Source organism: Nomascus leucogenys, chromosome 8 (genome assembly GCF_006542625.1).
Source record: "Nomascus leucogenys isolate Asia chromosome 8, Asia_NLE_v1, whole genome shotgun sequence".
In the NCBI taxonomy this organism is placed as follows: domain Eukaryota; kingdom Metazoa; phylum Chordata; class Mammalia; order Primates; family Hylobatidae; genus Nomascus; species Nomascus leucogenys.
In genome coordinates, this window is record NC_044388.1 from 111,731,773 (window position 1) to 111,746,411 (window position 14,639).

The 14,639-nt window shown below is 48.9% G+C and overlaps 1 protein-coding gene across 2 annotated transcripts in view; it reads right to left on the reverse strand.

The window, feature by feature from the left end:
- CAMSAP1 (calmodulin regulated spectrin associated protein 1) overlaps positions 1-13,447 on the reverse strand; it is a 96,389-nt gene extending 82,942 nt beyond the window's left edge. Inside the window, exon 1 of one of the 2 annotated variants that reach the window (XM_030818159.1) lies at positions 12,913-13,447. In XM_030818159.1, the coding sequence (XP_030674019.1) occupies positions 12,913-13,072 (160 nt within the window). In that variant the 5' untranslated portion in view covers positions 13,073-13,447. The remainder of the gene's footprint in view (positions 1-12,912) is intronic. The other variant, XM_030818158.1, reaches the window with a different exon arrangement.
- Between the last annotated feature and the right edge of the window lie 1,192 nt (positions 13,448-14,639).

A 14,639-nucleotide genomic window follows, 5' to 3' on the forward strand; every position in this document is an offset into this window, starting at 1 on the left:
CCCAGGTACACTTATTCTGCCCTGGATTGAGTGGGAGTCCCACCTACCACACCAGGCGAGCCCAAGCCCAACTAACAATCAGCAGGCAGGGACATCAGCAAGAGATCACTCAGCCCAGAAGCACTCTCCTTCCCCATCAGGCAGACCTGAGACACCCCTCCCACAAACTAGACACACCCTGCACCAAGGGAATCCAGCAAGTGGGACCACCATCACCAGCACCTGGCCTAGGAGGCACTCTCCTTCCCCACTGGTCATGGGACTCTTCTCCCCACTGAGGGAAGCCATCCGAGGGCAGGGGCGGACACCGGCACAGGAGCCACACTCCACACACCTGACGGTGATGCTCCACCCCTCAGAGGCAGGGGTATAAAACAAACACCCAGTCTGGGAAGCTCTTGGTCCTGTGCGCAGAGACTCCCATGTCCATCCAAAGGCAGCATGCTGCCCAGCCTAGGGAGCTCCTTCTGCCCTGGAGCAACATCAGCAGGGACCCATGGGAGCCGCAGGGGAGAGACTAAGTCAAGCGACTGAAACAGCACCACAAAGGCTACAAAGGTCAGACTATCACCAGAACCACAGTCACAAAAGTAGGACAGGCCTGCATGCTAAACCTCAACAAGGTCACTACTGCTAAAATAAAACCAGTACCCAGAGTTTCCTAACAAAATAGCCAAAATGATCAGGAAGCCATCAGAAATAACTTTAATCAGAGGACGATGAACTGGCACAAACACCATGATAAATCAAATGTTGGAACTATCTGACAAGGATTTTAAAGCAACTGGCATGAAATCACTCCCAAGTAATCACAAATTCTCCTGAAACAAAACTAGAAAATTTTCGTAATGAGAGCCAAATGAAGAACTGGAAAATATAGTAACAGATATTTTAAAACTCACTGGATGGGCTCAGCAATAGTAGAGATGACAGAAGACAGAATCATTGACCTTGCAGTCAGATCAAGAGAACTTACCCAATCTGAACAACAGGCAGAAAATGCAATGGAGAAAAGAAGAACAGAGCCTCCAAGACCTGTGGGAGAATAACAAAAGATCCAAGGGTTCTATCACCAGAGCCCAGATCAAAGAGGAGAAACAGCAACAGAGAGACAGAAAATCTTCCCAAACATGTTGAATGACACGAATGAATGAAATGTTTTAAGAAACTGAGTGAACTCCAAAAAAGATAAACCTAAAGAAATCCACACCAGGACACATCATGACTAAACTTCTGAAACTAGACAAAATATTTTGAAGCAGCCAAAGGGGAATGGTACGATACATACAAGAGAACACCAGCTCCAAAGACTTCTCACCTGAAGCTATGGAGGCCAGAGGGAAGTGGCACAGTTTTCAAGTGCTGAAGGAAAAGAACTGTCAATCAACCACAAATTCCATATCCAGCAAGACTATCCTTAAAAAAACGAAGAGGAAATAAAGATGTTTTCTGGTGAAGGAAAATAAAATAATCTGTCAAACCTTAAAGAATGGCTAAAGGAAGCTGTCCAAACAGCAAGAAAATAAGGAAACTTGGAGGACCAGGAAGAAAAAATGGAGAGACGTGAGTAATGAGTAAATACAACAGACTACCCTCCTTATGAGTTTCTTAAATTACATACGATGACAAAAATTATAACACTGTCAGATGGTCAAGACAGCGGTATTTAAAAGTGGAGAGAGTAAAGGTGGCTAAATGGAAAAAAGGTTTCCACATTTCACTGAAAACAGTAAAATAAGGATATCAGTAAACTGTTGTAAGTCACATAAGTATACCATTAATACCCAGAGCAGTCACTAAGAAATTATACAGAGATACACCCAAAAACAATATAAATAAATCTAGACAAAATCCTAAAAAATGGTCAATTAACCAATAAGAAGTCAAGAGAAGAGAAACAGGAACAAGAAACAGAGGAAACAAACAGAAAACAAACAATAAAATGTCAGACTCAAGTCCTAACGTTATCAGTACTAATTGTTAACAATATAATGTTATTAGTAAATGTAAATACTCTAAATACACCAATCAAAAGACAGACTGGTAGAGTGTAGATTAAAAAACATAACATCATTACATGCTCTTTACAAGAAATACACTTCAAATTCAACAACTTAAGTAGGTTAAAAACTAAAAGGAGGGAAAAAAGATATGCCATTCAAACACTTTAAAAAAAAAGAACTACATTAATAAAGTAGAAAAATTATGAGAGGCAAAAAGGGACATTACATAATGATAAAAGGATCAATCTACCAGAAAGACCTTAAAATCCTGAAAGTTCATGCACCAAATTATAAAGCCTCAAAGTACATGAAAAAAGTTGACACAGCTAAAAAGAGGAACAGACAAACCTCCAAGTATAGCTAGGGACTTCAACACCCCCTAGACAGAATTACTAGACATAAAATCAACAAAGATACAAATCAGAACACAACCAACTAGCAGAATACAACTGATAGAACACTCCACCAAATAATAGCAGAATACTCATTTTTTTCCAAATGCCCATGAAACATTCACTAAAAGAGACCATATCGTAGGCCACAAGACAAACCTTAACAAGTATAAAAGAAAAGAAATCAAATTAGGTTATCTTAATGAAATCATATGGGAAATACATAAGACAAAACAGGAAAATCTCTGAACACTTGGAAATTTAAGAGTTTGAAATCATTGAGGAGTGTTTTCTGTCCCTGCAAAATTCACACTGCAACCTAATCCCCAATGTGGCAGAGGCGAGAGGTGGCACCTTTCGGGGGTGAATAGGTCACAAGGGCCCCATCCTCATGAACGCGACTAAGGAGGCTTGAGGGAGCCTGTCCCCTTCTGCCATATGAGGACACCCAGAAGGTGCCATTTATGAGGAACAGGCCCTCACCAGACACCAAATCTGTTGGCACCTTAATCTTGAACTTCTTAGCCTCCAGAACCATGAACAATCAATTTCTGTCATTTATAAATTACTCAAAAGTACAGCTGTCCCCTCTTATCCCCAAGGGATAAGCTCCAAGACCCTCAGGGGATTCCAGAAACAAAATATATACATATAGGGCTCAGCACTATACTTTCCTACACACAAAAGGTTTTTTGAGACAGGGTCTCACTCTGTTGCCCAGGCTGGAGTGCAGTGGTACAATTATAGCTCACCGTAATCTCAAATCTCAACTCAAACAATCCTCCCACCTCAGCCTCCTGAGTAGCTGGGACTACAGGTGCACAGCCACCATGCCCAGCTAATTCTTTTTTTGAATGTAGAGACTAGGTCTTGCTATGTTGCCCAGGCTGGTCTCAAATTCCTAGACTCAAGCAATCCTCCTACCTCAGCTTCCCAAAGTGCTTGGATTAGGGGTGTGAGCCACCACGCCTGGCCCTCAATACAACTTACTGTACTCTACTCACACTTCTTATGAGGATGTGCGAGGAGAAAATGCCTACATGAGGAGATGAAGTGAGGTGAATGACATTAGGCGTAGTAGTGACCTAGCTTGAGGCTACTCCCAACCTTCTGACAATACGTCAGACAGAGGACTATCTGCTTGGGTAGATCCTGGGTCATCAAGCCATGACGACATCCACGGTGGGATGTCAGAAGCAGATGGTATCAATGACTTACAAAGACAGCATATACAGCGTAGACATGCTGGACAAAGGGACGAGTCACGTACCAGGCAAGATGGCGTGAGACTTCATCATGCTACTCAGAACAGCATGCAATTTAAAACTTAGAATTATTTCTAAATTTTCCATGTAATATATTCAGGCCACAGTTGACCAAAGGTTGCTGATAACAGGGGACTGCTATATTTCGTTATAGCAGCCCAAATGGACTAAGAGAATGAGTCAAAGAAGTAGTTATCAAAGGAAATTTTTTAAAAATACCTGGAACTGAATGAAAATGAAAATACAACATATATGTGAGATGCAGCTGTGGCAGTACTAAGTGGGAAATTTACAGCACTAGAGTCTTACATCAGAAAAGAGGACAGGTCTCAAATCAGTAATACGAGTTCCTAGCTCAAGAAACTAGAAAAAGAAGAGCAAAATAAACCCAAAGGAAGCAGAAGGGAAGGAGACAGGTGTGGCTAGGAAAGGGCAACAGAAGAGGTCCTTGTGGGATGGAATGATCTGTACCTGGATTAGATAAAAGTCAATATCCTGGTGTAATATTATGCTACAATTTTAGAAGAAGTCATCATTAGGGAAACTGAGTAAAGGGTACCAAGGATCTCTGTATAGTATTTCTTTAAAATGCATGTTAACATACAACTGTCTCCAACTGGCCAGGCATGGTGGCTCCTGCCTGTAATCCTAGCACTTTGGGAGGCTGAGGTGGAAGAATCACTTGAGTCCAGAAGTTCCAAACTAGTCTGGGCAACACAGTGAGAGCCCATTTCTACAAAAATAAAAATTGTTTAAAGAAAAATATATATATACACAATTAACTCAAAACTAAAATTTAATTTTTTTAAATTAGCCAAGGATTTTAAGATACTTCATAGAAAAAGGTACTTGAATGGCCAATAAGCACATAAAAATGCTCATCATTAGTCATCAGGGAAATGCATACAAAAACTACGGTGAGATACAACCCACCTACTTAAATAACTAAAATCAAAAAGACTGACATCATCAAGTGTTGGCAAGGATGCAAAGCAACTGGAATTCACATACGCTGCTGGCCAAATAAGTATGTCACTTTGGAAAACAACTGGGCACTTTCTTACAAAGTTACACATATGTATCTTATTATTACCCAGTAATCCCAAGCACAGCTGTTTAAGATAAATGAAAACATCTGTCCACATAGATGAATGTTCACAGAAGCTCTATTCATAATAGCCAAAAGCTGGAAATGCCCCCAGATAATCACCAACAGATGAATGGAGATCTAAAACGTGAGCTAACCATACCATGGAATATTATTACTAAGCAAAAAAGATCTACACAACATGAATTTCAAAAATACTATGCTAAGTGAAAGAAGCCAGATTAGATGCACACAGGAAACTCATCTACAGTAACAGAGCAGAGCAGTGAAGCCCTGGGTGGGTCCCGCCGGGGAGGGGCACAAAGGAAACTGGGGAGGTAATGAGAATGCTCTGTCTTGATTGTGGTTGTGGTCACAGTGGTTTAAACTCCTCAAACTACACTCTTAAAACGTGTGTGCTTTACCAGATGTAAATCACACCTCGATAAAAGTGGTTCTCTCAAAGGTCCAAAATGTCCAGGTGTGGTGGCTCACACCTGTAATCCCAGCACTTTGGGAGGCCAAGACAGGAGGAACTCCCGAGCCCAGGAGTTCGAGACCATCCCTGGCAGAACTTGTCTCTATTAAAAAAAAAAAAAAAAAAAGTCCAAAACAAAAGTCTTCACTTTATACCTTACAATGGGCATTAACCATTGTATCCTAGCAGGGACTTCTCTGAAAAGCTCAGATTTCATACATCTCTCCCCTCCTCAGAAACCTTCAGTGGTTCCCCAATTCTCACAGAGCAAATCCCCAATCTACCAATCAGCCACTCAAAGCATTCTACGCTGTGGCCTCAGCACTTTTTCCAGTCTAATTTTGCCTTCCGACTCTGCAGCCACTACCCCCATGAGGCCACCAGCCTTTCCCACATCGTGTGCACATCACGCACTCCTTCCACTTACCCCTATTGTCTTTGCTTCTCTTAATTCATTCCCTTACCTCCATCGGATTCTCACACACCTAGACTACAAACTCAGTTTTCACTCTAATGCAACATTCCAGATTCCCTCAGGGGAGTCTCCTTCCCTCTACTCCTCCCCTGTTCTGCCAGTAGCATCTGCCCTTTAGAGAGCCAGCCTCCTCAGCCAGTCATTATGGGTCTCTGCATATGCAGATACTTCCATCGCTACAGGAGGCCTGAAAAGGATACGAAGTGCCCCACAGTTCACAATGTAATGCCCAACTGAACTCACGTAAGTTTAATTTTTTTTTAGACAGCATCTTGCTCTGTTACCCAATCCGAAGTGTCACAATTATGGCTCTCTGCAGCCTCCATCTCCTGGGCTCAACTGATCCTCCCACCTCAGCCTCCCAAGTAACTGGGACCACAGGCATGCACCACCATGCCCAACTAATTTTTATGTTCTTTGTAGAGACGGAGTCTCACTCTGTTGCCCAGGCTGGTCTCAATCTCCTGGGCTCAAGCAATCCTCCCACCTCAGCCTCCCAAAGTGCTGAGATTTCAGGTGTGAGCCACCACACTCCACCCCCAGATATAAGTTTAATTTTGACTAGTTGAGTTTGAAGTGATGGGAGAAGAGTGACTGGGGAATAGTAAACCACTCTAAGAAAAAGAGGGCCGGGCGCGGTGGCTCATGCCTGTAATCTCAGTACTTTGGGAGGCTGAGGTGGGCAGATCACGAGGTCAGGAGATTGAGACCATCCCAGCTAACACGGTGAAACCCCGTCTCTACTAAAAAAATACAAAAAATAAGCCGGGCGTTGTGGCAGGCGCCTGTAGTCCCAGCTACTCAGGAGGCCAAGGCAGGAGAATGGTGTGATCCCGGGAGGCAGAGCTTGCAGTGAGCCAAGATCGTGCCACTGCACTCCAGCCTGGGTGACAGAGCGAGACTCCGTCTCAAAAAAAAAAAAAGAGGACTAGGTGGGAGCTCAGGAAAGCCAGAAACAGAAAAAACTCAAAGATCTTTCTTTCTTTTGAGACAGGGTTTCACTCTGTTGCCCAGGCTGGAGTGCAGTGGCGTACTCTCGGCTCACCGCAGCCTCCGCCTCCTGGGTTTAAGTGATTCTCCTGCCTCAGCTTCCTGAGTAGCTGGGATTACAGGTGCACGCCACCACGCCCGGCTAATTTTGTATTTTTAGTAGAGACAGGGATTCACCATGCTGGCCAGGCTGGTCTCAAACTCCCGACCTCAGGTGATCTGCCCACCTCAACCTCCCAAAGTGCTGGGATTACAGGCATGAGCCACCACGCCTGGCCTCAAATATCTTTTCTGTAGTGATAACAAAAGTTATGAAAATAGAAAAATGCTATGAAATAATGACTAAATATTCCTGTCAAGGGCACCATCATTACTGTGTCTGGGCTCCCCGTGGCAGTCCAGCTGACCGTAACTCACCCTTAGCCACCTCCCACAGCCACTGTCAATCAGTCCAGCTCCACAGATACAGCTCGTATATCTGTTGGCTCTATCTACCCTTCCTATTCCCTCTGCCGACAGACAGGCAAGTCCATCTGGGCACAGTGGACTAACTCACTCACTCATACCTGTGATCCCAGCACTTTGGGAAGCCAAGGTGGGTGGGAGCACTGCTTGAGCCCAGGAGTTTGAGAAGCCTGGGCAACACAGGAAAACTCCACCTCTACAAAAAATAATAATTAACCAGACCAGGAGGTGCAGGCCTGTGGTCCTAGCTGTGATCCTAGCAACTCGGGAGGCTGAGGTGGGAGGATCACTTGAGCTCAAGGAGGTCAAGGCTGCAGTAAGCTGTGATCGTGCCACTGCACTCCAGCCTGGGCAACAGAGCAAGACACTGTCTCAAAAAAATAAAAACAAGACCAGGCAAGTATTTGGCATTTCCAGCCTAACGACATCAACTCTCAGGTAGTACACCTGTCTATGGCCTCTACCCACTCAAACCTGCTAAAAACATCTTCCCAGGCTCGCTCTCTCAGCACGACATCCCCCTAATTAAAAACCCTCCCAGGCACACATCATCAAAGAAATCCCCAGCCAACCTGAGCACCATAAACAATCTGGCCCCAGACTACTTTCCAAACTAATCACTCACTATTTCAGTCCACAAATCCTCCGCCTCAACAAGGTTAATCCACTCAGTACACCCGAAGACACCTCTCCTCTGCACAGAGCTGTAGCCAGCTGCCCTCCCCTCTGCTCTTAGGGGCTAACCATTCAACAAGTATTTGAGCACTCTGTACTGTGGACACCGCAGTAAGTGGGACAACGATAATCCCTGGCCTCACAGAGATGCGCACATAACTAGGCAGCAGGTGGTTCTCAGGACACCTCTGCAGAGGAAAGGTCATGCTAGCTGGACCAACCAGCAACTCCCACAGTATCTAGGACCACCTAACAGGTGCTCAGGAAGCATTTGAAGATGCTCTGTAACCCCTATCTCAGAAACACCCAAATCCCTTGTCAAGAATAACCAAAGACAATTTAAATATACAATCTAAACTCATAAACCAATAATCTGAACAAGTCATCACCTTCAGAAACAAGGCAATGTGCTTACAAGTGTGCTGCCATCAAGAGCAGGCTCTTCAAGCCAAGACTGCAGCCACTGCTGCCCTCCTGCCAAAGCAGGGAGGAAGAGACGCAGTGGTTTCACCTGTAAATTTAAATAAAGGGTCTCAATTTTTACACAGTTTTACACAGGAGGGCCAAGTTCTGGAGCTGGAAAGGGGCTCTGAGCACAGATTTCATTTTAACCAAAAGTCACTACAACGAAACAATATGGCGACCCTCTGGAGTTGATTATAAAGGGATTTTGCTCATCATGTCAAGTAAGCAAACTGGACTCTAAACTCTTCTTGTTGCCTATATAAAGAAACTGCTAGTCCCTGAGATGGGGATTAAAACCCAGGCTTCACAGGCCACAGCATCCTCACACTGATTTCTTATTCCATAACATGGTTTCCAAATCAGTAGTTCAAATTACTCTAGCAAGAGTGAGAAAAAAAAGAAGAGGGGATCAGACAATTCCTCCCAACAGTGTGCCTCTGGGAAAACCATGTGGCTTCTGCACAGGGCCAGGTGCTGTCAGTAAGGAGAGGGGATGAACTGGCGAACCCTAAGCTCCCCATCCAGTGTCCTAGGGATCAGGGCAGCTTGGCTCTGCAAGCAAAGGATAAACCTGGTTTCCACTGAGCTACACCGCAACATCCTTGCAAAGAATTGAGTGCATTCTAGTACTTGCCCTGGGTTGTTTAACAGTGTCCTTGAGAGATAATAAAAGCTTGCTCTCCACATTGTCCCCTGAAACCAAGGCCTAGATACCTCTGAACTAAGGGCATGTATAAAATGCACAGTGGCCGAGATCAACGCCAGGACTGCACTGCTCTAGTCCAGCGTGCTATGCTGCAAAATAAACGGAACTTCAGCCACCCCCTCAACTTTTCACCAGTTTATTACAACTTTCGCTCAAACATCACCACAAAATGTGATGGTTAGTCAGGTTCTGCACCTTGTTAGGAGACATTTTTGAGCGGACAATTTTCAACAGGTCCAACACATTATTTCTTTAAAAAATGCAAACACTGTCAATGAAACAAGAGAGTTACCAAAAGAAAGGGAGGGGGACCTAAAAATAAAAGCCCAAGGCGGCCACAATTCTTGGCTGTGGCCCCAGGGACGAATGAAACTGGAGGAAGTGTTTCTGCACAGCCATATGCCACAAGGCCTCGCCAAGGGCAAGCTCTCCTGAGCCTACCCACTTACTACAATGGCAGACTGGTGGCCCCAGGACACCAAAAATCTCAAAAGACAAATGCGAAACAAGACAGCACCCAGCCCTGGAGTTTCAGCATGCTTTCAATGCTTTCAATCTTTACACAAATGGAGGATGGGCTTTCGTTAGCAACCTAATGAACAATCCTTTAACAAGTTAAACATTGAAGCCACTTTCACCATCATACTCCCAAAAGTGATTTCCGATTAAAGCATCCATGTTAAAAGAACCATGTCTGATTAACTGAAAACTAAGCTGGAGAGGTGCATGGAGACATTCAAAAGAAGAAACAAAGCAGATGCTGCTGGATTAGAAGAAGTGTTGGGGGGACCCACACTGTCCTACCAAAATCCCCTCCCCACTCAGTCTCTTACAAGACACAACCACACTGGGTAGCAGCGCATTTCACACTCAGGCTGTGACCCCAACAACATAAATCACTTCAGCTGAGCTGAGGCAAGTATTTCGGTCATCTGAATTAGGATCTCTCCAACCTGTAAATTTAAATAGAGTCTCAATTTGTACACAGTTTTACACAGGAGGGCTAAGTGCGGTGCCTCATGCCTGTAATCCTAGCACTTTGGGAGGCCGAGGCGGGCAGATCACCTGAGCCCAGGAGTTCGAAACTAGCCTGGGCAAACAGACCCCATTTTTACAAAAATGAAAATTGTTTAAAGAAAACCCCCATCTCTACAAAAAATACAAAAGTTAGCCAGGCGTGGTGGTGCACCTGTAGTCCCAACTACTCGGGAGGCTGAGGCAGGAAGATCACTTGAGCCCGGCAGGCGGAGGCTGCAGTGAACCAAGGTCACACCACGGCACTCCAGCCTGGCCGACAGAGTAAGACCCTGTCCCCCACCAAAAAAAAAAAAAAAAGAAAAAAGAAAATTACACACGAAGCTGAAGCAGGAGGATCACTGGAGCCCAGAAGTTGGAGACCAGCCTGGGAAACACAGGCAGACTCCATCTCAAACTCCTGGCCTCAAGTGATCATCCCACCTTTGCCTCCGAGTCACTAGAATTATAAGTACAAACCACCACACCTGGCTTCAAAACTTTTTTTTTGTAATTACATACGCTCCCCCTGTGAAGCAAAGTATAGAATGTAAAAGCCCTCTCTCGGCAAAAAGAAGTGGAAACCGGCCAGGCGTGGTGGCTCACGCCTGTAATCCCAGCACTTTGGGAGGCCAAGGCAGGCGGATCATGAGGTCAGGAGTTCGAGACCAGCCTGGCAATATGGAGTAACCTCGTCTCTACGAAAAATACAAAAACTAGCCGGGAGTGGGGGCGCACGCCTGTAATCCCAGCTACTTGGGAGGCTGAGGCAGAAGAATCGCTTGAACCCAGGAGGCGGCGGTTACGGTGAGCTGAGATCGCGTCACTGCACTCCAGGCTGGATGACAGAGCGAGACTCTTGTCTCAAAAAAAAAAAAAAAAAAAAAGTGGAAACCAGACCTCCTAAAATCGGAGTCTGATGTGCGAAGGCACTGCCACCCACCAGTAAGGGGCATTCCAGTCTCAGCTCCTAAGATGGTATCCAGTCTTCTCCAGCTCCTGTTCATGTTTCTTTTCTTTAAATGCCCACCTTTTAATAATTACAAAACTCGAAAGCCCATTTTAGTATCAGATTGTGAATTCATCATCTGATGAGTCAACAAGTATTAAAGAGTGATCTGGTACCGGAACTGAAACTAGACGAACCCAATACTAACACAGAGACACGCGTATTTATTTCTGGATGGCTGACAAATCCCATGCTGAATGCCAAAGCTAAATGCAATGAAATAAAAAATGCATGCACCTTGCTAAAGAAATTGGAAAGCAGATCATGAAAGTTCTTTTTATAGCAATTTGTCTAACATCCGCTGCCTGAGCCCTCAGCCCTCTCCACATATAAAATCTTAAAAAACATGCAGGAGTAAAACTTTGTGCTCGGATCCCAGCAGCCATGCCCAAGAATGCATTGGGCTCCACAGCACCCACGGGAGCCCAGCCAGCGCCCACGAGCAGCTGCGGTGGACAGGCCTGGGTGAGACACTCCACAGCAGCGGAAATGTGGAAAAGTGAAGATGAAGTCAAGAACCTAAGAACGTAACGTGGGATAATGGAATAACAAAAGCCAGTCTCAGAAAGAGACATCACTGGCAAAGGTGTAAAAACTAGTTAGTGGTGTAAGCACATATGGCAAAATACAAAGAAAAGCAAAACAGTGACCAACACAAGGAGTGAGGCAGGTGAGCCCATACAGCCGGCAGTGACTGCAAGATACCCAGGCGTCCGCTCTCGGGCTGTTCTTTGCACCTGACTCAAGTTTTATACCTACATCTTACCAATTCCGTTCTCAAAAGCTCATGTGAAGTCTTGAATATAGGAGTGTTTCTTCCTCACTACAACACAGAAACTAAGGCTCCACTGAGCCAGTAAACAAGAACTGTAAAACTGAAAACTGTCAAAGGAAAAACTCTTTCCCAATTACTACTTACACAGTACAAAAACCAGTTTGAAATAAGGCGAGGTATTTAATCCCTAAAACTTACAAAACGCGTCTGTCCTTATGACTAACTCGAGTCTAGCTGGGGCACAGGCCACTGTCAAACAGGGCAACGCCTACTCAGCGTTTCCCAAACTGGTCAACTGAACTCTTCTCTGGAAGGGCTGTCTCCTCTAGTCTTACTCTAAAAAGGGTAATTTTGCACCAGAATAAAAGCAAATTTTTTAAGAATGCTTCAAATGAAAAGAGGATTACAGAAATATTAACCTTTAATTGCACCTGAAACAAAGCACCTGAAATTAAAGGAGTCAGCCACTTATGAGAATCACTAGGTCTGTCCTGTTCCCAGGGCACGAAACAGAAGCGTCTTAATCCACTAAGCACATTAGGGCCTAACAAATTGGACTCAGTAACAAGGTTACCTAGTTCTTCCAAACAGGAATTAACCAAAGGGGATCATTATGATTAAGCACAATCCGCGGAATACGCAATTTCTAGCTGGGGAATTCAACAGCTGATGGCTTGTAAGCATCAAAATTCATAACAAGTGAAAGGCTCAGAATCACAGGTCCAGCACTGGACGATGCCCGGCGCGCCGGGAAGCGGCGCCTCAGACGGCGGCCCCGGGTCCCCATGGCTCCTCCCTGCGCCCAGAACCGGGCAGCTCCTTCCCGCCGCCGCCGCCAACGGGAGGCTGGGGGCACTCCCGAAATAGGAGCGGAAGCCCCGACCCACGCCGCCCTCCGCCGCGGGGACACCCACTCGCCAGGTGACCGCGTCCGCACGCTCCGCGTTGCCCGGGCGCCGCCGGGACCTCGGAGGCGGCCGGCCCAGCCCCGACGCCGTGCGGACGCGGCACAAAGGCGCGGCGCGCGGACCCCGACCCGGCCCGACCCCGGCCGCGTCCCCCGGCCCCGGCCCGCGCCCCTGCCCCCCGCCCCGCGCCCCCCACCCGGCCCACCTCGGCCGTAGGCCTTGGCGCAGATCCACTGCAGGTTGGCGGCGATCTTGGCGCGCGCCGCGTCGTAGCGGTCCAGGGGCACGAGGTCGGCGGCGCCGTCCGGCGGGGCCTCCATCTTCCTCCAGCCCTCGGCGGCGGCGCGGCCGCTCGCGTCCACCATCTGCAGACAAAGGGCTGAGGCGGCGGCCCGGCCGCAACAAAGGCGCCGCCGCCCCTCGCCGCGCCGGGCCCGGTGCGCCCCGAGCCCCCACTCGGCCCCGCAGCCGGCCCGCCGGGAGGGGCGCCCGAGCGCGGCCCCCGCCTCACCTCACAGCCGCCGCCGTCGCCGCCCCCGCGGCTGCTGCATGCTGCGGGCGCCGAGCCCGGGCGGAGGAGGTGCCGAGCCCGCGGCCCAAAGAGGCGGCGGCAGGAGGGCGCGGGCCGGGGGCGGGGGCGGGCGCGGGCCGGGGGCGGTGGCAGCGCGTGCGCGGCCCCGGGTAAGCGGCGGCGGCGGCGACAGCGGCTGAGGCGGCGGCCAAGGAACGGGAGCGCGCTCACCGCCCGGGCCTCGCACAGGCGCAGTAGGCACCGCCCGCCACCCCGCCCTCGACCCCGCCCCCAGCTCCGCTCTCTTCTCGCGCCCGCCCCGCCCCTTTCCGCAGGCGCAGTAGGCACCGCCCGCCGGCCCGCGCCCGCCCCGCACCTTTCCGCAGGCGCAGTAGGTGGCACCCGCAGGCCTGTGCCTGCCCCGCCCCTTTCCGCAGGCGCAGTGAGCGTCGACCCGCCCCTCTCCGCTCGCTTCCGCAGGCGCAGTAGGACCCGCCCGGGTCCGCGCCTGCCCCGCTGCTTCCCTCAGGTTCTGAGGCCCGCGGTGCGCGGCGTGGGGTAGGGGGCGCGGAGTGGGCGGCGCGGGGTGGGTGGAGTGGGTCGGCGGCAGGGATCCTGCCGAGCCCGCAGCCGCCCTTTCTCAGCGCCGTGCCTCCTCCCTGGCCCTGGCTCGTCCCACCTCAGCCACAGCCCGGCTCCCTGGCCGGCCGAGCTCTCGCCGCCGGCGCCCTGGGGACCTCGTGGGTGTGGCCGGCGGCGACCTCGGCAGGCGACAGCCCGGCAGACGGGCACCAGGTGGACGTGCCACAGTCTCCAGACCCCCCGTCCCGGTGCAGGGAAGGGGGGCGTTTGGACCCCTGAGGCAGAAACAGGTGCGGCCCCGCCGGCGCATCCCCCGGAAGGGACGCTGACTTCGTTCCCCTGGAGCCTGCGTCGGGGCCCGCGCTGGGCTGAGAATTACGGGAACGCCGTGAGAGTTTGCGTTCCGAGGATTTGGTCTAAGAACCTCACCGCGGAAATAGAGAACTGCCCCGGGAGAGCCGGCCCACGTGCCGCCCACCGGCGCCTTGACGGCAGGGAGAGGTCGAGCTTCCAGGGGGCGGGCGCCGGGCGCGGGGCTCCCAGCCTGTCTGTACCTGGCCGAGACACCCCGTGCCAGAGGCGGAGCGTTTATGAAATGCCGGGTGCCCAGAGGACCCAGGCAGTCCGTCATTCACATACCAACCCACGTGCAGGCTTCAATTCAACGTTGAAGCCATTTGGGCCTGGGCTTTTTTGATGATTTATTTGATTCGTAGTTTTTTGGTTACTAATTGAGTCTCTTCACTTGTTAATAGGTCTGTTGAGATTGTCTGTTTTTTCTTGAGTCAGCCGTCTGAAAAGAACACAAGGTGGACAGGGCGGAGCGGTCAAGGAAAGCC